Here is a 23986-nt window from a genome sequence, read left to right on the forward strand (position 1 = left end):
TCCTCTCCCTAATATCAGCTTGTCATATATGCAGTCATGAATTCTCATGTTTTCTCCCATGCCACTGTTCCTACTTGAAGGGACACCACAAACATTCATTTCTTCAAATTTCTCTTAGATCTCTCCTTTCCTTGACACCTCTAAAATACAAAAGGAAATTATGAAAAAAACAAATTCTTAAGAGAAATTACACTGCTGAGATCACAATCTATTGTCTGCTCTTCAAACAGGACACCTACATTAACAAATCCCTTGGAACCTAAGACATAGGAAGCACATCATAGAAATGCAGGAATTTCTCTGTTGGAAGTGATGCAGGTATGTCAAGGCCAGCATTGAGTGGTAGCTAATAAACCCGGAGGGACCCGTGATGAATCATCACCTGATGATTCATGACTGGGTTCTGAACAAGTAGATGTCTTTCCACCGTGCTCCTCAGCCCCTCCTGGTCCAGGGAGCACGGTGCAGGACCTATCACGCCGGGTGCCTGTAAGAGGTTCCTGCATCGGTGGCACAGTGTAGCTGGGAAAAGCAACACGTGGCAACTGAAAGCTGACAGTGCTAATCTCATACTACCTCTTTGGTGTATTCCTCCCTCTACTGCTATTCATTAAGATACAAAGGATAGAGACCATCTTTTCTTCCAACAGTTTTAGCGCCATGAGATCCCAATCCGTGCATTCGGCTCACAGACATCACCCTAAATCAAATACATTATCCTAGAAATTGCTTCCAAATGGCTGCTTTGGTTTCAAATTTGTTCTCAGTTTAAAAGCAAATTTTCTCACTTCTTGCAGCTATGCAATACAACAGGGCCACATGAACTCTTTTACATTCTGTTTTGCATGGATTTTAAAGCAGCCATATTTTTTTCTGTATGCAATTAAGCATGCCACAATTCAATATGAAAAGTCTGTGATAGGAAGGCAGTGGAGCAACGTGAAGTTATGACACACATCCAATTGCATGCTTTGAGAAGAAAAGTAGCGGAAATACCCTCTGAAAGAAGATTTTAAAGGAAGTAAGATCACACACAAGCAGCTGCAGAGCGAAATAACTGAGAAATCACCTTGGATAGTGTAAGTAACTCTGAAGCTCTTGGTAAAAATTACAGCTTTGTAAAGTATCATTTCTTAATTAATGGATTTTGTGCTGTCAGATGTTAGGTGCTGAACACAGCAATTACTGGCATTATATCAACAAAGAGTTAGCATTTATAGCCTGTGTCAAAATTACACAGTATCCTAAGAACAGGTATCTAACCACATCCTAACAGCTAAGAGAAATGAGCAGAAATAAGTGTTTTAATAATATTTATCAAACACGAAAGAGAACCAAGCCAGCCATTGGAAAAAGTTTCCCCCTGCCAATTATCCCACACTTCAATAGCCACAGTGAAAGAAAGTCAGAGACCTTTGGGGGAACTTTAGCCTCTCAAAGTTGAAAGAGAAATTCCCAGGGAATTAAAAGCTAGATCTATCAAGGCAGTGACATACTCAGTTTTCAAAGTGGAAAAAGCCAGCTGCTGCATTGCCAAGTGTAAGACTTTCCTCTTTACCCATCCTTATCAAAGTTATCTCCTGCAGAACAAAATTCTACAGCACTCTTCTCCAGAAGATATTTAATTAATCTTTATACTAAATCCTTAACGCTAAAAATAGGGGCATCTTGACAGAGGGATATGAGTTACTAAGAAAACCAAAAAGGAGATGCTACTCTAATAAACAGTTAAAGATAAAACTATATGGAATGTACAGAGCAACGCTAAGACCTAACACAATATCCCAAGCTGAAAGCCCACCTGGAAGGAGGAATTAAAATATTCCTGCACTGAGTATAGCATTCTCTACACTAGACACGGCCACCTATTTAAATACATGCTTGCTCCTGATTTAGGAACCTTCAGGGAAGAGTGACAAAAGATGCCAGCCATCCAGTGGAGAAGAGCCATAAACACAGGTAGATGGGACTTAATCCTAATTTCACGTGCAATTTTTCTAAATGAACAGTCAATATTTTCTTCCAATAGTTTTTTTCCACATATTTTTTTTTAAAGTGTGTGGTAGGGCATATAGATTTAAAAGTCAGATTTGTGACCTACCTACAATAATAGAGTCCTTAGAAAATAGTAAGAATAGAAACAAAATGCTGAGCCTGCACTCTAAAAAGCTTTCATTAGATCAGCTTGATTCAGGAAAAAACAAGCGCCCAGTGGAATGCTGTCCTGTTAGTTCCTGAGAGGACAAGCATAAATCTTCAGAGGATGGAAAGGAAAATATTACTTGCAGTCCTAAAATGCTGGAGGTGGTGGAAGGGTCTTTGCAGGAGATTAGCTTAGCCTTGGAATGCAGCTGAAACACGCATCTCCAACAGATGGCAAAATCCAGAGAAGCAGCTACAATTTGGTATCAGCAGCTGCGTGTGAAACACACACGGGTTTAAGCGGCTGAGAAGACACACGCTACAGCAGGCTCTACCCAACCATGCATGGCTGCACACGCTGGGATGATTCAAACCTCAGCTTTCCAGTCTCAAAATTCAAGATTTTGATCAGGAATACGTGCCACTGCACAAGTGAAGTGAGAAAAGGCAGGCTCCATCCCTCCTTCTCAGGGCAGCAGAGGGTCACAGAGTGCCCCTGCCAACAGCCAGCTGTCCCCCTGCACCAGAAATTCCAGAGACAAAGGGCCTCTGTATCACCCCTGCTGCTGACTGTAAGCTAAAGATACGAATTTCACTGCCTTAAAATGGCAAAATCCTAGTAATAGAAATGTAGGAGAAAGTGAATGTTACTAGAATATAGTTGACACCACCACAAAGGACGTAATTTTAGGTTTTGGTGGAGTGTTAAACTTTTGCTCCCACTATTTTTCATGTTTTAGTAAAAAAAATAAGCAAAGCTGAATCTCTCAGAAGGCAAAAGCTTTTCATTTGATCATCTAAATTTTACCCCTTGAAATTTGAAGACAATAACAAATTTTACCAACTTTTATCAACTGCCCAGATGAAGAAATGGAATGCAGCATCTCCAAATTTGTGGATGATATCAAATTTGGGGGAGCTGTTACTACACTAGAGGAAGGGAATACTATTCAGAGGGACTTTGAAATATTTAAGAAACAGGCCAAAAATATCCCCCACAAAGTTCACCAAAGACAGATACAATGTCCTGCCCTGGCAGGGTTTGAACTCCTGCAATTGAGAAGGCTGGATGCCAACTGAAGTTGGCAGGTCTGCAAGGAGAAAGGGAAAAAAGAAAAAAATTAATAAAAAGACAAATGAAAGAAAAAAGGAAAAAAATTCTGTGTCCTGGAGGGCAAGTTGTATCTAGGTCAGAGGTGAGAGCTTGCAATGATTGAAGTTAACTTGATACTGGGCCAAATCAGGAGGAGAGCAGCCAGAAGGACAGAGAAGTGATTTAGCCTTTAATTAAGCACTTGTGAAACCACACCAGGAGCCACTTCGGGGCTCCCCAGCACAAAAAAAAAAAAAAAAAAAAAGGTATTGACATACTGGCACAGGTTCCATAAACTGGAGGAAGGCCAGTAAGACCACTATGTGGCTGCAGTGTACAACAGTCGAGGAATGGGTGAGGGAGCCCGGCTTGGTCAGGCAGCCACAGAGAAGACTGTGGGATGCATTACAACTACCTCAAGGGGGATGCAGGGATGAACAAGGCAGATATTTCTCAGAGATGCACAGCAAAAGGACAAGGATAATCACCAAAGGTTAAAGAAAGAGGGAGAAGAAAAATTTCACACTGAGCAGGCATTGGGGCAGGTTGACCAGAGATCCTGGATCTCTGTCTTCTGAGATTTTCAAACTGGACTGGAGGAGGTGCAGAGGAACCTGATCCAACTTGGAAGGCAGCCCTGCTTCAAGCAGGACATCTTCAAGCAAGATGACCTCGGGAGGACCCTCACCATCTACATTTTTCTGTAATTGTACCATACTGCACCTCTTGTATGGAATGTCAATGCTAAGTAAGACGCAAAGGCAGACAAACACATTAAGAGCTGTGCAAGGTCAAAAAACACTAACTTGTGAAGGACTTGAGCTGAAATTTGGTTTTGTCCTGAACTGAAACAATCTAATTCTTAATTTTGAAAAGATTTTACTCTCAGTCTTTCAGAAGTCTTCACTTAAATAATGAAATACAGTGTTATACACAGGTACAAAACTGAAATAAAATTAAAAAGATCACTATATAAGTGGCACATACTTATTTCAGCAGAGGGTTTTTCTGTTCCTTGAACAGAAGTGAAAATGCCTTGATTTTTACCTTTAAAAACTGCTTAATCTATTAGTTTGAATTACATTCTTCCAGGTACTGCATTGATTTAGGACACACTGAAAAGAAGTAAGGAGACTAAGGACACTTAAATAGTGCATCCATCTTCATAAATCATGGCTGATAGGAACTTCTGAAAAATCACTCCTCAAAACAATTTCTTTCACTTTGATTCTGTTAATAGTAAAAGGATTATTTTTTTTTCCTTGCAATTATGAATCTGTAGTAATGTTACATTACTCTTTAGAAAATTTTATGAGGTTATTTAAGAATACAGTTGAAATAAGCAAATTTAATTCATCTGGTATAATCTGTGCCCTCTTAATCATAGATCTGATTGTACACCTAATTGGATCAATGGAATTTTTTTGTATTGATTTTGAATATAGAAAACTAGGGCTATTTTACATTTAAGTGAAATAAGTCTTTCAATTCATTTTAATCTGAGCTGTTTAGGAATAATTAGGAAGATCATAGTGCAAAGATTTTAACAAGTTTGAGTGGTATTGGTCTGTAAAATAGGTGAAAGGTTTGATATAAATACATTTCCAATAGAGGAAATAATATTTACTAAAACCCTACACCAAAAAACACAGGACACAAGTATAATCTGTATATTCCAAAGTTTAAATATTATCTTTATATTAACAATGCCTGACAAAAATAAATATCCATTTTCCTTCTTATTCAAGAAATACTATAAAGGAGTAAATCAATGATGATATAATTCAATATACTTTTAATGATTTGGGGGTTTTTTTTGCATATATTTTCCAAGGCAGGCACTGTAAAGTTTCCACTGTATCTAGAGAAACGTGCCTTGCAAAGTAAAGGCCTTCTTAAAAACTCCGTCCAGGTAGTCCCAGAATAAATGTAACCTTTAACAAATATGATATACTTAATATTCATGCCCTCCTTCACAGCTATACTGATATCAGAATAAGGTTGCTCTGTTGCCAAAACTCACCAACAATTTGAATGTTCTATTTCAGCAATTTCAGGCAATAGAGAGAAACTTTACTTACCAGTGAACACTAACTTTAAACTTGATTTTAAAACCAAATAAATCAGTTGAATGACAAAGCTTAATTGAGGTCCAGGAAAAATTGGCTGAACTACACTGTTATTTTGTGCATTTCTTTATATTTAGATTAATACATTAAATGCTCTCATAGTACAGTTGCCTGCTCATTAACCTACTTCATAAGCATAACTTAATAAATTTACCTTGTACCACCCAGATCACTGAAGGAAACCAGACATACTGCTTACAAGGATGCCATTAAAACAGAAGTCTGTTGATCCAGCATCATTTAGGTATGTACACGCTTGCCTGTGCAGCCCTCAGCTGAATGTATGACATGGGGCTGTTTATACTGAAGCTCCATGAGTGAAAAAGTACAATCATGATTTTGTATATTCTTTTTTTGGAAAAAAAAAAAAAAAATCCATAGAAGCAGGCTTTAACATTTTTCCTTCATGCAGATTATTTCTCAGTTTGCTATTTCTGATTTGTTTTTTTCTTTTTTCCTATTTGCTGTCTTTTAATGTTATTTCTGGTTTTAAGTATTGAATCCACCTCAGCAGTTTTCATACTACATTGACAGAATAATACAACTGTTCAGACTCAACAACTCAGAGCATATTGGCTGAAAAAACTAAGCAATAGCTGTTCTTGCTTTCTTATCTTACTCTCCATGTTGTCTCTACTTTTAAGACACCTGTTTCATGTCTCTCCAGTTTGTTACCAGCTATTTTTATTTCCAATTCTTAGTTGTCAGCACATTGTGCCAATGTGTATATAGAGCAAAAATATTTTTTATTTTGGGGGAAAAAAAATAGATAAAAAACCCCATGTCAACAAGCTGTCCTTTAATTAATGAAAACATTTAGATCACTTATATTAAGTCAATCACAGGAAATGTCAAATTCCAATATAATTTCATACTGCACATACAAAAGGTGTGTTATATGTTTTGCCAAATAGCTATTTCACTTCCCCTTATTAGACACTAGGATCTTCCCCATTCAGTTTTGTTTGTATAGAGGCTTATTGGGTATTTTTCATAGCTCAGTTCAAAGCTGTGAGGACAATCTCGAAATTGACTAATAATATTTCTAAAATACTGAGATTTTTACAACACAAGCACGCTGTTTATGCACATAATGTAATTGTATTCACATATTAATAGACAATGGATTTTGCTTTATTCCTTTCTCACTACATTCTTTTTTGACAGGAAGACAAAAAATGCAAGATTTTACTCAAATTAGTCACGGGTATTAAAATCAATGGTAAAAATATTGATTTTTTTATTTTTAAAGCTGTAATATCTATATGAAATACATCTGCAAACCTAACCTGTGATCTAAAATGCAAAATAAATCAGCCAAGTCTGACAAGAAAATCAGACACTGAATCCTGAATTACTCTGTCTGAATTTGAATTAGTTTGGCCAGCCCATTTAGGCCGTTAATACCAAAGATGTTGATTTCTTAATACTGCCTTAAAACACAACACATACAAAAAAAACCCACATTAATTGAAGCTCAGTTGCAGAACTGTGCTAATACTAATAACACTGCCTGCCACATCCTTGTCATTTTATCCCATAAGGGTAGGGACTAAACCAAGTACCCCAAGACTGTAGCTAACAGGGTTAATCTGAAATTGAAGGCGAACATCCCTTGCGCTAATTGAAATGGGAGAGAGAAGGGGAAGGGAAATATCCTGATGATCTGATTCTGCAATCCCACTCCCAGAGGAAGAAGAGTCATCCAGGAACTCTGCAGTAATTTCTACCGTGGTCCAGATTTAAAGGGTGCCTTATGCAAGAAAAACTGCCTAAATTGCTACGAGTTCCTGGAAGCAACACTTCTCTTCCATAAAAACAACCCGTAAAATTTAATGAAAAAAAATGAAATTCATTATCTGAAAGGAGTCGAGGCGCTACAAGGCAACACCAGGCTCCTGATATTTTTTCCTTGTACTTCTCCTGAGGGAGAAAGACATGAAACTGTGGAAAGATATGAAGATTTCCAGTGAAAGCCCACAAGACTGGCACCGGCATTCCTCTGGGGCTGGGTGTGGATAACAGGAGTTTCCTGCACACTCTCCAAACACCTTTTTAGACACACAGAGTAACAGAGACCCTCTGAGGCTCCAGTTATACTTCTGAGTGAATTCTTCCTGTCACAGCAGGCTGAAAGCTTCCGTTCTTGAAAGAGAAGAAATAAGTGGTTCCTTTACATTACCACCCAAAGAAACAGCGTAGGTGTGTTTACTGGCACAATCCAGGATGACAGAATTTGGGGTGCCTCACCTCACCATTTCCTGGGTTTCAGAAGGCCAAACTCAATTAGAAACGTTTTCTAGAAAAATAAAGGCCACAACATAGCAACCTACTCTACTCTTTACAATTTTTAAAAATTACCTGTACTTTAAGCTCAGAATTTTAAAATTCTACATTTATAATATAGAACAAAATATGAAAGAAAGTATGCTTACAAAATTCACGTTGTGAATCTTTGCAGTCTTCTCTAATTAATCAAGGAATTTATCCCCCTGAGACTTGATCAACCTCAAATTTATTTAAAGCAAAATTATTAACTGCACTAAAATCTTTCATTGTCTCAGACAGAAAACCACTACCATTAAACAGATATAACACATTTGTAGTTTGCCCTCACCACCATTTTTCCCGAGAATTAAAATAAATAAGAGCACATACTTGTGTAAACAAAAACTGATAAAACATTTTTTCTTAAAAAACCTGATGCTTTATTCCATCTAAAGTCTGTACTTCTTGATATATGATAAATATTATTCCTATTATAATTTTAGATTTTATTTGCATAGCTACTGCAGTGGTAGTTTAGACAGATTAACAATCAAATATATACATGGAAAATATCATGGTACCAAACAGAAGTGTCATTTGATGATGAACTCTCTAAATGTACTACTGCAAACAGCCCATCTTAGATTCTTTACATTTTACAAAGCTGCAAAACTTGAAATATTTGGGGCACCCACTGTTAGGAAATACTGCCTGGATTTAGATTTTATACAAACAGCATAATCTGCCATCTGGGCTGAAATCCTAGGGTTTATGAAGCGTGAAAAAAGCCTGCTGTACTAGGCCCTAACTTTTCAACTGCAGTAGAAAATGCACAGAAATTTTAAAAAATGCTTAAAATCAAATAACCTGGATAATGATGCAAAGACATTGTCTTGGTTCAGCACAACTGGTTCCTCCAATATAAATATAAAAGCTCTCTGAAAAGTTAAGTTTGCCATCTCACAAAGGTGTTCTTGCATTGCCAAGTGCGCAATGCTTGACTGTTTTGATCAGCAGGAATTTGTAAGGAAACATAGTTGAGCAAGTGGGAAAGGGAAAGTTCATTTCTCTGCTCTGTTGAGAAAATTCATCCTGGAAAGTGAGTGGGAAAGGGAGTTTATTTCTTTGCTCTGTTGAGAAAATTCATCCTGGAAAGTCTCGGTTCACTCAAATTCTATTTGGTGGGACATAAAGCTTTGGATTGGGTTGGGCTAAACATGGATCCAAGATTCATCCATGCTGTAAGGAGGAGAAAGTAGTGGAAATAGGTGCATACTGTAGCAACCAGCACTGATGAAAGATGTCACTGAAAAAGAAGTGGTTTATTATTTGTGGGCACATACGGCAATAGAGTAATACCTGTTAAAAACTGAAATAAGCACGCGTTACTTAATGAACTTACCAGCCTGCGGATCTCTCTCTCACATTCCCGCTTTATTCTATTAATCTCATCCTGATGGGACTGGTAAGCCGTGCGCAGGTCAGCAGCCTTCATTTTATCCGCCTGCATGATGTTGTTCAAAGCTTCCTCAAGCTGCTTTTTGCCAGATTTCAGCTCCAAGATCTCCTGTTGCAGCTTCAACCGCTCGCCGTCGAACGCCTTGCGAGCCTCCTCCTTCGCCTCGCTCAGCAGCGCCGTCTTCACCTTGTCAGCCGCCCCGTCCCGCAGGACATTGACTGTTGACTGCAAACGCTGGATCTCTCCATCTTTAATTTTCACCATTCTTGCTACCTCCTGCTCGTGCTGCCGGATCAGGAGCTCCCTGACGCTCTGAAGTTCCTTCATTTTCTCCTCGTGGAGCTTGGCTTTCAGCTCAGAAACATAGGCAGTGTGCTTGTGCTGCTCCTGCTCCCTTTCTTGCTTGACCTCTTGGATTTTCTCTCTCAATTTACCCACCTGGAACATCAATATAAGTATTGATTAACAAGTGCTACCACACTTCTAAAAGTCACAATGGGAGCTTTTTCTTAAACATTATTAAAACCTCACCCTGAATATTCAAAAGCAAAGATGATGTACCTGACACCTCTCTCTCCAGTAAATAACTGGAGAACCAGGGCTAGAAAAAGGCTGTGTGTGTGCAGGAGTGTGCCATGGGGATGTGCTATTGGCAGCAAGTTCTCACAGGTTTAGGGAATAAAATAAAACTGAGCAGCATCCAATCTAGTTCTTTCCTTATCTCCTCCACCAACCACCCCAGACTAATCTCATCCATAACCGCTCAGATGGAAAGCAAACCAAACAGAGAGAAAAGGGTTTGTGTTTACGTTGTCACGGAAATGTTAGAGAACTTTCTACTATGTGAAGGACCAAGCTTTGTGGATGCTCATAGTGACTTAAATCTTCCCATATATTCAATTAATTTATTCCTAAAACATCCTTCTGTAGCTAAGCAGCTCTATCTCTGTTTTACCGATGGGATGCTCAGACAGGCATAGATTGATCTACCCAACTCACACACATACAGTCTTTGGGATTTGGTTCTCCAATTACTACACTTAAATCCACTACTTGGCCTAAGGTAGTTCCTGCTAATAAGATGAGAAAGGATCTTGACTTGAAGAAACAGAGAAATCTGTCCTATCAACAAAGGGGAGTTCTTAACAGTAGGAACATGGAGAATAGAAACTACATTAAAGGGGAGGGCAGAGAGAGAAAAAAAAAAAAAAAGACATTTATTTTGGATTTCTTAATTTCTTAGCTACTTAAATGGAAAAGTCCTTATTAGATAAGCCAGAAGAATTGGTCTTCTAAAAAAATCAAGTCTACTCAAGGGACTTCAGACAGGACACCCCCCAAAACTAAGGGTATTTATAGTCCCCAAATACTTCAGAAAATATAGGCCAGTGACTCTAAGGGTTGTGGGGGGAGTAGGGGAAAGGTCTTCTAGCCTATTATAGTAATACCCACTGTGATGAGGCCTTATTATAAAATGATGCTCAGCAGGCTGCATGGAAAGCAATGCTTTTTCCAAGTGGGATTAGATATTAATTTAGAAGAAAGAAAAGAGGAAAAAAAAAAAAGGAGTAAGGCTTGCTTCTCTATTACACTATAACAGAAAGACTATAATGTATTTCATCATGTATAATGTCAGTAACACCTTTCTACTATCCCTACCACAGTGACTGCCAAAATATGAGCTCTCCGCATGTACTTCTCATCTAAAACAAAGTCAGAGGCAGAGATTTCAAAGACTTGTGTTTTAACCTTGAGTGGCAATACAATCATACATACCAAACAGCACTTCATGCTAAAAGGAGGCTCTCGAGCAGCAGGATGTTAGTCAGTGTCACAATATTCCTACACTGCTTGCATCTCTGCTATACAAAGCTGGATCTGTAGCCATACAATGCGTTTAATTTATGCTAAACTAAGCCAGAATTGCAACTTGCCTCAGAGTAGCACAGAAAGGATGGGAGATCTCTAGTAATATTCAAACTATCATTTACTTTGAATGTATAATTAAAACGAATTATGCTTTGGAAGGTTCTGGATTCTACAGTGAAAACAAAAAAGTAGAGTTAATTAAAAGTATTAATTCCAGTTCAGGAAAGGCCCATTGTTTTGTTTATTGAAAGCAGGTTGGCTCTAAACAGGTACTTTGGGAGCTTTGTTTTAAGCAAAACGGGACATCTTAACTCAAAAGCCTCAGATATAGCTCATCCAATGAATCCAAGATTACTACTTAATTTAAAAGTGACCATAAAATGAGACCGATGTGTTACTCAAACCCAGAGCACTGACAGTAGGGTTTCCAGAGTCTGAACTTCACCTGAAGTCTTCAAACAGCAAGGACAGAAGACTTTCCCTGTGTAGAAGGTGTTATGATCCTGTTATTTTTGACAGTAACTTTGAGAATTAACCAACTCAAACTTCTCCTAGATTTAAAAAAAATAAATAAAATGAAAACAGAAAGGAAACAGGCTGGAGTGGAAGAGGGAGGAAAGGTATCTACATTTTCACGACATTAACCTTCTAGATACACTGTGGACTAAACACCAGCTGGGAGACCACTATAATTACAGCTGTGGAAAAGGTAACAGCTCTGAATCAGACACCATCAGAAGGAAATTTCATTGCACAGGTACTGTTACTCTATTCCAGGATGATTCAGATAACACATATTTATGAAGAAAGATGGATTTATTTATTTATTTGTTTTTCTCCCAGAATGCTAAGTCTGGCTACTGAAAATTATCTGCAGGAGATACCCATGTGTTATTTAGTTCCAAGCCTGTGGTGGATAGCAGCGATTTTCAGTGCTTGTATTAGGGCTCCCAATTCCACAGGAGAATCTAAAACTCTCATGTCCGTGTCCATAGCATGGGGGTTGGACTAGATAATCCTTAAATGTCCCTTCCAAACCAAACCATCCAATGATGCTACAACAAAGATAAATCACTTACCTATTTACTATCACAAAATGATGAGTTTATAAATTTGCAAATGAACCTCATTATTTACTTAAACCTATTAGTTATTCCCTTCCTGATGAGCAAGGAAAATTGAAATGAAACTGAACAATGAAACCTAGTAATGATGACACAGGAAAACAAACTATATACTGGCATATATAAACAAGGTTAATATACCTCCAAAACTACAGCAATTTAAAGTTATATTGTACATAAAGCATACAACTGAAAGGCAGTTTTCAATACAAAACATTAATGAATCTGACTTTGTAAAAACATTTTTAATATACAAGAAATTGATTCTAAAATTTTGGAGGAGTACCTAGCTACACAAAACAGCTTACTTGCTCAAATTTTTTTGGTCTTTCACTGAATTGAGGAAAGGCAACATCTATATACATTGTTCCTGTCTATAAGAACACATATTAAACCACTCAGAATAACTGAGTATTATCATATTTCATTAATCATTTTACTTACAAAGCTTCAGCAAGAGCAATGTAAATAAGCAGAATCCTTCTAAAACCCCTGGATTTTTTAGACTGCCTCTTGAATGTCTATCACTCTTCATTACTCAGTAAAAAAAGATGCATCCTAATTCTAAAGGTTTTAAGAAGTCTTGTCTTGTTATTGCTTCTTGTCAGAGAAGATGGAAAGTTGGATCTATCTGTTAGGTGTTCCCTGAAAGCCATAAGCTGTCCTTCCCGCACTCCCTCCTGCATGCTATGCAGATCTGTACATATTTGGCTTCCAGAGCCACTGACTGAATGAAAATAGTAGTGTGGCATTTTTCCATATGCCTAATCTCAGTTTGAAAGTGAACTTGACTTTAAAGCAATTTGTCTGTCTTTAATTTCCTGCATACTTTTTTTTTAAAATGAAGAAAGCTGTTTTGTTCATAAGCAGAACATGAAGCATAACCGAGAAATGAAGCCAATAGGATAACAAAGTCAGGCAGGAGATCAAAGCATCAGTAAAACAGGTATTTTCTGCCATTCTAAGTTAAATCTTTAATAATTAGTGCACACTGACACAACACCATTGCCAGAGCAGAAGCCGGTTTCTTAGAAAAATAATGCCAAACATCATTGCTTCTTGCCTTTCTTATGTCTGAACAGGGAGTGAAAGCAGGAATTTCTTTAATTACAATACAATTATATTAGCATGGAATATTTGCATCTGGTGGTGTTTTTTGACATAGTACTTTGCACACTTGAGACAGAAATGTAATATTCGGTTTTATGGACTGGAGTCAATGACATAATTTTAAAGTTATGCACTTCTTAAAGGCAATAACCTATTAAGCTATGTATGTTGCCAAGTGCTACTAAACCACTGCCCCAATGAAAATGTTATGATAAGAACTTACTAAGGACAACCTCATTTTGCTTGCTTTTCTTTTTTTTTTGGATTTAAATGGAATTTTTTTTTTTTTTTAATTTGTGGCACAACAGTCAATCACTTGGCTAAGCATCATGTCATATGGTACAGCAAGTCCCTTTGGTCATTTGGAGTCAGCTGTCCCAACTGTGTCCCCTCACAGGTTCTTCTGCACCTCCAACCTATTCGTTGGTGGGGTGGTGCAAGAAGCAGAAAAGACCTTGTGTCTGTGTAAGCACTGCTCAGCAATAACTGAAACATCCCTTTGTTATCAACACTGTTTTCAGCACAAATACAAAACACAGCCCCATACTAGCTACCCTGAAGAAAACTAACTCTATCCCAGCCAAAACCAGTACACTCAGCCACCATATTTCCAGTCCATCTGCCTCTACTGATTGTTTTGTTTATCTATGATCATGCTCATTGTTCCTTCTCCACAGAATACAGAGTCAACACAGGAGGTTTTTCGCTGTCCATTTTCATAAATATCCTCATCATGCATGCCCATTTCTAGTAACAAATGAATTTAAAAAAATTCTTTAAAAAGAATAAATTAAAAAAAAAAAAAAAATCAAGGCACCACATCTACTGCAATCTTTCTTGACTCAAGCATTTCCACTTCTGATAACCTTTTAACCTAAACTCTGAACATTATGTGACAATATCTAAGGATCACAGAAAATGTGTTTCTGCTCACTGTTCATCTTAATATATGAAACATCTCTTTTCCCTGTGCTATATTTGGATCCCCTAGAAAGTTTTGAAGACTCCAGTGATTTCCCTTTTATTCCATATTTAAATAACTTAGATATATAATTTGATAAGATACATTAATTTTAAAGGCCCTACTACACTTCTGAGTAGAATTTTCCTGTAGATCACACTGTAACATTAGGATTTTTTAGGATCTCTTCCACTGTGTTTCCTATCGACTTCTTCCAACATGATACCATCTAAAAGGTTTAATTATCATAATTTCTTGTTAATTCTTCCAAATTAATTATAATCATTGCTTAGTATCTGTCTGTCTGTGTCTCACTCCTCTTCAGTATCTGTTTTACCTGAGTTAGAAATTGCATTATCATATCTAACATATTCACTCATTTAATAATCTTGAATTCCGATTAAAGTAACACTGACGCATTTATTCTTAATAACTTTGTTACTTACTGTCTAATGTTTGACAGATGTCCAAAATTCTCTCGGTTTAGTAATTTTGTTAAGGATTGAGAAATTACATTTATATATCAAGCGTAGAGAACAGCTGAATTCAAATGTCATTCAACTGCTGTCAGGAAACAACTTACCCAAAGGGATGTGCTTCCTTTTATTCCCAGTCAGTAGTGGAAAGAGGTTTGGGGTTTACCCAATATGGGTTTTCTAACACTTCACCCATTTCTCTGCTCCAAGAGGGTTGCCATATTTCATTCCCAATTACAATAGCCTAGTGCCTTATCCAGTACACAGTTACAGTTGAGTAAGTTAACTGGCTCCTTTCTTATTCCATACACAGCAGACAGGAATAACTTTCATTTTATATATATAAATATATATATATATTCAGTATGTCCGTATTCTCAAATCAACAACTGTATTTAGAATTCTTCCATAAATATTGGCCATAACTCCATTTTCCATAAGAGTTTTTTAATCCCCAGTAAATAAAGCTGTTTTGACAGTATGACATGCTATCTCTTTTTTTTTTTAAATTCACATGTTGAACATAGTTTTTTTTTTAATTTCTTTTTTTCCAACTTAAAAGGAATCACTGTTACACACAGATTCAACATCCAACCCAAAGATACCTGGGAAAAGCACTAGGACTTATAAAAGCAATCTATAAAATTGTGGAGTTGAAACATCTGATTTATCCCAACTCCTAGATATGTTCTGATCTCAACTCTATAAAATGTACAGTCACAAGCCAAATATGGATATTTAAAAGCAACAGCAGAACTTGGTGAAGATGGAGCAACAATGACAGCAAACACTATAGCACCTTGCTATCAAGAACAAAATATTATCCGATGTATTGGAAGACTATCTTCTAAAGCTTGCTAACCATTTCAGCAGGAAAAGGTACTTTGTAATACTTGTTCCTAAATATTCATGGATCTCAATGTGGGCATGTATAAAACATTGAGCTGGTTCACATTTTCTTCAGCCTTACTCCCAAGAACATGCTCATTCACTGCACCCCCTTGTGCTTACTGCACTGGACTTTAAGGTTCTGTTACAGCAGGTCTTGGCTCCATTCATGTTAAAATAAGTATAATTTTTGTGCTTCAGTTTTTGTTACTTGATACCCAAATTTTGGATGTCTTCCAAGCAAACATTTCCACCAGCAGGGAGAGGGCAGTGTGCAAGCCCACGTTGAGTTCATGCATTTCCTTCTCCAGACTCTCCATAGACGGAAGCAAACCTACAATCCCAGGATGACACGCTACATACCAACAGACTGCCCCAACCTATCAAACACCTGTTGCCAAAAAGAGAGACAGTACAAGGGAACTAAGGCAGGGCCACAATTTTCTTTGCTCCTTCAGCAACATAAATGAATTCAGCTGCTCGTATGACAGGGGCCCAAACCACCACCAGCAAGATCCACAATGATGCATATTCAAAGAACTGAAAATATATCCATTTTGGATCAGGAACAATTTTACAGGAGAAACGTCTTTAAGTTTTTGATGTCTCTTGGGTAAAATTTTATTTCAGGGAAGCCAGCAGTTTGCAAGCAGAAGTGTGTTAATGCTAATTTCCATTTGTGATGTCTCTCATCAATTAGATGGTTCTTCCTCAGATAAATCATTAATATAGGCATATACGTGAGGGATAAAATAGCTTAGGAGAATTAAATTAAATGAATTGGCCCCACAAGAGTTCATTACCTTTCCTAATACAGTTTATGTCCCACGGGCCACAGAGCTGTCAGTTTAGCAGCTTCAACACTTTCTCTCTTACCTCTGCGCCAATAAAGCCATCTAATTTATTTAGAATTCTCTAGGCACAGTGTTTTCTGATATCAAACCATAATTTCTGTTGGTTTTATTACTCATTTTTAAGCTACAGTCTAAAGAGGAAAAATCTTTATGGCTTTAATTTACTCATTTTCTTAGTCGTGGCGTCCTATGTAACTGCTACACAGACAGAGCACAGGTGGGAAATAAACTACACAGCCCAATTCCAGTCAAATGACTTAGAGCAAACACCACACCAAAGATGTAGGAAAGAGGTTGAAGACCTCTTGCCCCCCAATCCTCCCAGAAACACACTCCAACATGCCGTAGAATTTACTGCGGACTGCACTGTATATTTGGTAGGATGTTAGAGCACCCTGGCTGCAATCTCCTCTTTCAAATTCAACTACACATTACACCTGTGAGCTCACTCATTTGTCGGCACACATATTCACACAAAACACAGACATGTCTCCTGTAACAACCTCAATACACCAGAAAATAAGAAATTCTCGAGCTGTAGTGAGGTGAATAGGTAACCGAGTTGAAGCAACCCTTACCAGACTGCATGTAAATAAGTAGACTCGTTATAGAAAATATTCCTACAGCTGTCATGGTCTTGCAGCTACAATTTATTCTTAATTCAGAGTTGAACTTGACACTATTACAGGTGAAGTGACAAACTTGGAAGCATATCAGGGGTAAACTCTTCTTAGGGCTTGTGTAATCTTTTTGTAAGTTTTTTTAGAATCTGAGTAACTTAAACACTCAAAATTAATTCTTTCTTTTGTCCAAGGTATGAGATAAAAAGAGCACATGATTATAAAGTTAAGCCAATTAAAAGATAATAAAATTCACATTTGTATTTCTACATAAGAAGTGATACAGAATAAAATGGGAAATAAGAAAAAATAACTAAAAAAAATGTACTAATGTAAATAGAACATACTATCAGCTCACAAGTCACTTTCCAAACAGAAGCACTGAGATGCTAAAAATGACAGTGAAATAATACAATTTATCAGCTGGTAAATTCAATTTTAGTGGGTATCAGCCACTAGTAAATTTAATGGTGCGTGGTTTTAGGAAGCACAAGTAGTTTGTGCCACGCTCATTTTATTATTTATTCTCATTTCATCAAACAGGAGTAGCAGTTGGATGAGGAAGATAATAGCAAAAAACCCTGACTTTTCTGTTCACTCATCGATATTGCAAACTCAGAAGAGATATGACTTTCTCCTGTGAAGAAGAAAAATTTCCAAGGCAACACAAATTTAGGTTCAGTATGTATCAGCCAACTATTGCATGCATCAGTCAAAAAATAATTAAGGGTTTATTGTTTCTTTTTCCTCCATAAGAAATAAATTCTGAAGATTATATTTGTTGGTGTTTGTTTTGTTTGCTTTTTTAATTAAAATATGAAAAATAAAATCATTCAAAGCTGAGTATCAGACTGTTAGAAACTAGAACATACAGGAATATTATTACTCAGGTGTTCCAAATTCTACCACAATATAAAGAGACAAGGCTAGAACAAAGCCATGTTGTATAAAATGAACAAGTTTTCAGTGTGTACTTGTTCCACTGGTAAGTCCTTTAAACTCTTGCAAGTACAGTATCACCAAACACAGATAACTCCATATTATTCACCTCCAGGAGTGTCTTGTGCAAAATCAAATGCACTAATCGAGATCAGTAAACTAATAGCATAGAAATAACCTCATTGGCTTGTCCCTACTTTAAACTGCTACAGAGATACATAAAAGTAAATGCTAATCTTTACAAATATATAATTACTTCATGAATGAAAAATTTCTCCTAGGTGTTCTCTTCATTACTCAAGCAAATACCTGTTGAACGTGTGCCAGATGATAGACAAATATTGATGGATCTGTTTCATTAGCAATTGAATGCATCATTGAACAGCTCAAAGTAATGGCACACATAACCTCAGCAAAATCATATCAGGACTCCTACCAGGTGATTTCCAGTTAATTTACATTCTCCATAGGCATTTAAAGTGACACACTTTGAATATGATGCTGATGTTTGACTTTGAAGACACTTCTTTTTACAACATAGAGTTTTCAGTGCTAAGATCAAATACAACTCCCTTGTTGCCTTTAAGTCAGGCATTGGCAAGGCCTTGCCTTTAAGCTAGGGCCATTGGTATTGCTGTGACTGCAAATTTCAGTGACTGGATGTTTGGGAATATTTACTTCCTTTTGCACATTATTTAAAATAGTTGGCACCAATTTCAGTTCATCAGTGGTTCTTCTGATTTCACTTCTTTGTCCCTTATTTTACTTTTAAGGCTAATGTATTTCAGTAGCGAATTAGTTTGAGATTCAAGCTCTGCTGGATTCTAACAGTGCTACTGTTAAGAAAAACAATCATAAAAGATAAACAGACAAATACCTTGCTTTTTTCTTGCTGAAATTCTATCTGGATGTTGGTTAGTTTAGCTCGTAGCTCCTCATTAGCAGCTTGCAGGGCTTCAGTATCCATGTCGGACTTCTCTCCCTTGGCACGGCTTTTCTTTGACATAATTACTTTTTAAATTTAAAATAAGTTTTTTGCTCCACACTGAGCTACCAGCTAATGCCTTCTACTTTTAGCATTTAGGAGTCATGCAGTGTTCAACAAAATCTTTCACACAAATCTCTGCCATCATGGGAGCGGTCTCTCATGCCCTGAAAGAAACAAAGTAGTAGGAACAGAATTAGGCTACAGCATTGAGCAGAATCAAACATCAGACTTCACATCCAGTTTTAAAGCACACTGAACTTCCTTACGGTATATACTATATTGCACAGTGTACTAGACTTTGAAAGAAAGAGATCAGAAAAGAAGAAGTTACACAACATTTCATCATCTTATCTAAACTCCATCCACTGTAATTTGATGTCCACAGAAATTCTTTACAGTTATGATGAATACAGCATATTAAACAGAAACCACATCTTATTGAAGACCTGTCTTGGATCATGCTCGGGACTCCCAAGAGGCACAGGGACAACTGTAAATTAACTGAGGCTCACGGTGCATCAGTGGAAATAGCTTATTTCCTGTAGTAAGAAGAAAGCACTTCTCACCATACTGTCTCAGTTTTAATTCACAATTGTATTATTCATAGTTATCACTGAGTCTCGGAGCATCAGAATATATGGAAAAGATATCACAAAACTGGAAAAGCATGTGTACATTAGTTCTGCAAAATATCACATATATAAACTCCTTATGTTCAGTGTTGATACCATTTGAAATGCTCTAATCAATACATGAAGGTATTTGACTTCATTTTCATTCCCCAGTATGCCTCTAAGCTTAAAATTATTCCATTATTTAAATCAGCTTTATGCATTATTCAAGGAGAACATCAATAGCAGACAAAGAACCCTAATTCCAATAATTAGGAAATCCCATGATTAGTTTGCTTCATGAGTAGTTATAGAAGCTTAATCTGAGGCTTTTTTTCCTCTCTGCTCTCCACTAAGAATAACTTGGTGCTCCACAAGAACAAACTGAGCAACAAGTGCTATCAATGTTGAATTAGTTTCCAATTCTCTCTCATTCTCTGCTCATTTTAAATATCCACATAATTTTAATCATTAAATTGTCAAAGAAAGGAGGTTCTTACGTTAATACTGAACTACATTCGGGAAATATTATATTTCCAAGAAAATTGCTACCAAATTGCCTTCAAACAATGCTCTTTCCAACCTACTTCTGCCTGGGAGTTGTTTTAGAAATTGTATTAGAATGAAAATCATGTGTGTTCTTTAGCAGATACTTTCTAAAGGGTTAAAAACTAATACCTTAGGTGTGTACAGACAAACACCATTTTGTGAGTTCACCCAAATACATAAATTTTATTCTCCTCTTTAAGGACTGGTAAACAGAAACCAAGGAGTTAAACATCTCACTCAAAATGACAAGTCAAATTAGACAAAAAGACTGAACAGAATTCAGAACACCAAGTCTGTCTGTTTGACGATATTCCCATGGAAGTCTTAATTTATATAAAGCAATAGGAAAAAATATCAACTATGCCAGTTATTTGCTAAAGTACCTTAAGGGAAATCATTGTTTTGTGTTATAATATCAGATGTCTTTCCTTCCAAACTTAATAATCTATAGATTTATCCCACATAATAAAATCTAATCTGTTTCTTAAACTCATTATTTTTAATATCTAATTTATGAAAAAAACAGGAAATTTAGTTAAATTTTTCATTTTATTTATGTATCAAACCTACCTTACAAAACAAACACTGGTGTTACTGCTATTTTACAACTAATGGTTTATTCAAGAAAAATAAATTAGCAATATTCTTACAGTAACTTAAAGAACTCTTCAGTGAGTAGAAGAAACTTGAAGAATTACTGTTCTTAATAAAGAAATTACATGCTATTAAGCTATGGAGCTTCTGATGCTAAAGACTATTTAATCAATGTACTTAATCCAAAATCCTTATCTGTATGGAAAATTTGAATTCAAAATCAGTTGCTAGTGTTATTTCCCTGGTCAATTTGTAAAGAAAATCTACAATAACATAGATGTGCAAATGCAATCTATAATAATTCCACAACATCTGCAGTGCTAGAAGTGGAAATGAATTGTTCCTTATCTCAAAGGCTATCTGGGCTGTTCCGATACCATTGAGGCATTATTCCTGAAATCCTTACTAAACCAAAATTCCTGATGCAGCCAAAAAACCAAAACCATCTCTCACTGGCCTGGATACATGAATTTTAACCTTATTAGATTCCCTCCCCTACCCTCATCTCAAATACAGTTTGGAATAAAGACCATTTAAGTAAGAGACATGCTTGTTTCTCCATCAGTAAAATGAGAAAGTGAGGTGACTGTGCTTGATGTAGATACACATGACATCCAGAGAACTGAAAACCAGTTCTTTACTGTGAACTGTTTAGAAATTACCACGTATATTTTGTTCAGAAACAATAATCACTCCTGACTGCACCGTTTCCAAGCATATTATGAAGATCATTCAATATTAACATCTAAACTTATATTTACACACTTCATGGGATGGCCTGTCTCTAAAGTCCTGGTCATGTAAAATTCTCAATGACTGCAGAGTTCATATTTCATTCCAGATTCACCATCGTTCACACCCTATAACAATTCAGCTCCTATGGTAGGGTATCAGAATAATGCTGTTCTCTACCTTTGAAAACATAGGAGTCTAGATATAATATGTATTCTTTTAGCTGTCCAAATTACATTAGGCACTTAAATTAGCCTTAAGAAAGTCACCCTCTTCTCTTAGCGGCATTAACAAAAAAAACTAAACTACCCCCCAAAAATCCCAAACCAAACCCACAACCCAAACAACTCATCAACCTACGTCAGTGGGCATAGAAACATTTCCATTTTTACTCTTCCCTAGATATGTCCTTCAGCATATCTATTTCAAAAATGGGAACTATAGCAACAGAAAGCCTCTCTATGCACTCAGAGAGGCTCAAAACCCAGACACACAAGAGCTACAGCAGAAGAGTGTGCAGCTTGATTCCCAAATGAAAAGGTTAGAACCAGGGAGTGCTTAGATTCCCTTCAAGTTGACTACCCACATTTACTCTTTGGATAAGGGTCAGGATTTAAAAAAAAAAAAAAAATTAAACTTGGAAGCAAACGGAGAAAAAAAAAAGGAAAAGAAATAGTCTAATCTGACAAAATTTGACCTCATTGACTAAGAATCTTCAACCAACAGCCTATTTATTAACTCACCATATGTCAATTGAGATGCAACTTCATGAAGCCACCACAATACAGTCCCACAATCATTCCATGAATAAACATAGCCACTTCCTGCACTGGGAGTTCTATGCACTTATTGCAAACCTTAAGATCATTTGAATATATTTTATATTTCTTAAAAAAAAAAGCATAGGAAACAGTAATGGATTCTAAATCACAAGTCACCTTTTCATTTTTGGATCATACTAATGTCTCACTTGATAGGCATAGGGGTACTGGTAATTCAAGAAAAAGAACACCAACAAAAGAAATAAATTTGATTGGATTCGAATCAACTGTTCAACAGTTTAGGGGATTTGCATATAAGAGATCAAAATATTTAATATAATTAACAAATTATTACTTCGTTTGTGCTAGATGTTTTGGGAAATCCATTAAATTCCTAATGTACCTGGAAAAGCAATTAGCTGAACAGTGTTCCATTTATACCTTCCAATTTCTCTTGCATTTGCTTTACAGATTTAAAGGATGTACTTTATCATTACCTCAATCTCTTCCCTTGTTTTAGCAAGAAAGGCCTAAAACTAATTCATGAATTGCTATATGATACTTCTAGATATTAAATATCAATAAAACATAACAAAAAAGGAAAAATTAATTATTGCAAAAATGTGAAAGGGTAGCATTAACAGTAATAAAAAAAGGAACTTATTAGGTTCTAGTGAATAATAAGTCCATTTAAAAAAATGCAAGTCTTTAAACATGATTCTGTGCAGAATACACAAGATAAGTGCTGGGTTATATCTTTAGAAAGTGAGTCTTACAGTAATAAATAGTAATCAGGAGGAACAGTAAATACACCCATAAACTCAAGTAATAAATATGGATAAACTAGCATGGTAATAAAAAAAATTTACTAAATGGTGTCATCCAAAAATTCAGCATTCCAGTCTCGATTCAGATTTGAACAACGTTATTCAACTTCAACATGATTTTTGGAAGGTCAAGTTGTTAATGAGTCATCTCAGCTGAAACACCAAGCAAAAACACAGATACAGGAAAGAAGAAAAGCTTCTTCATCTAGACACTTTGCCTCCACATCAATAGTGGGTTTTTTTTTTTTGCTTCAACCTTTATCTTTCAATTCTGCAGAGCCTATTACAGGCTACCCATAACCCTTATTATGCTTGTGAACATGAGACTTAAGTACTTTCTTAGTACAGCATAAGTCTGATTATTCAAGAAGTTTAAAATAAATGTTATTATCCTAGCACCCAAGAGTAGTAAATGCAGTGGACACAGGCACAAAGTTAACTTCAGAAGTAACTGCCAGTTCACCTATGGTTAACTGCCAGTTCACCTATGGTATAGTTGAAAAAAACAGTGATAATCAACCAGTGACTGTATGGGGAAGACAACATTCATAGTTCTCAATGCCCCCAAGGCGCATTTCTCACATGGTTCAGATGACCCAAATTTCCTGCTTCAATTCTCAGTTCTATGTAATAAAACATGACTGAATATCGGATAAAAGCAACGGCATCTCTACAGGATGTAAAATAATGTCCCAGCTAAATATATAAATACACATTATCAGAACAATTTTCAAAGTATATTTTAGACTACTTGCACTTTAGATACTCATTTGTTAGCTACCTACGGAGACAGGCCTATTTCTATAACAGTAGAGCTTTTGAGGGTTATTGTAAATCCTACCCCACTGAGAGAAACGCAGAGTTTCCTTACAGTGGAACAATTTTATAAGTGCCATTTGTGATTATATATATTTTTTTGTGGTGGATAAAAACAAAAGCATATTTTTTTGTTAACTCGCAGCTCTCCATTCAGTTTTGCAGATTCACAGCCT

General features: G+C 36.4%; 1 protein-coding gene across 1 annotated transcript in view; it reads right to left on the reverse strand.

Annotated features, from left to right (window-relative positions):
• The window catches only part of JAKMIP1 (janus kinase and microtubule interacting protein 1), a 98851-nt gene that overhangs the window by 66252 nt on the left and 8613 nt on the right, over positions 1-23986 (reverse strand). The window contains exons 2-3 of the mRNA XM_014936042.1: positions 18810-19084; positions 9035-9529 (exon numbers count right to left, since the gene is read on the reverse strand). Of these exons, the coding sequence (XP_014791528.1) occupies positions 9035-9529; positions 18810-18938 (624 nt within the window). The 5' untranslated portion in view covers positions 18939-19084. The remainder of the gene's footprint in view (positions 1-9034; positions 9530-18809; positions 19085-23986) is intronic.

Source organism: Calidris pugnax, unplaced genomic scaffold, assembly GCF_001431845.1.
Source record: "Calidris pugnax isolate Ruff unplaced genomic scaffold, ASM143184v1 scaffold14, whole genome shotgun sequence".
In the NCBI taxonomy this organism is placed as follows: domain Eukaryota; kingdom Metazoa; phylum Chordata; class Aves; order Charadriiformes; family Scolopacidae; genus Calidris; species Calidris pugnax.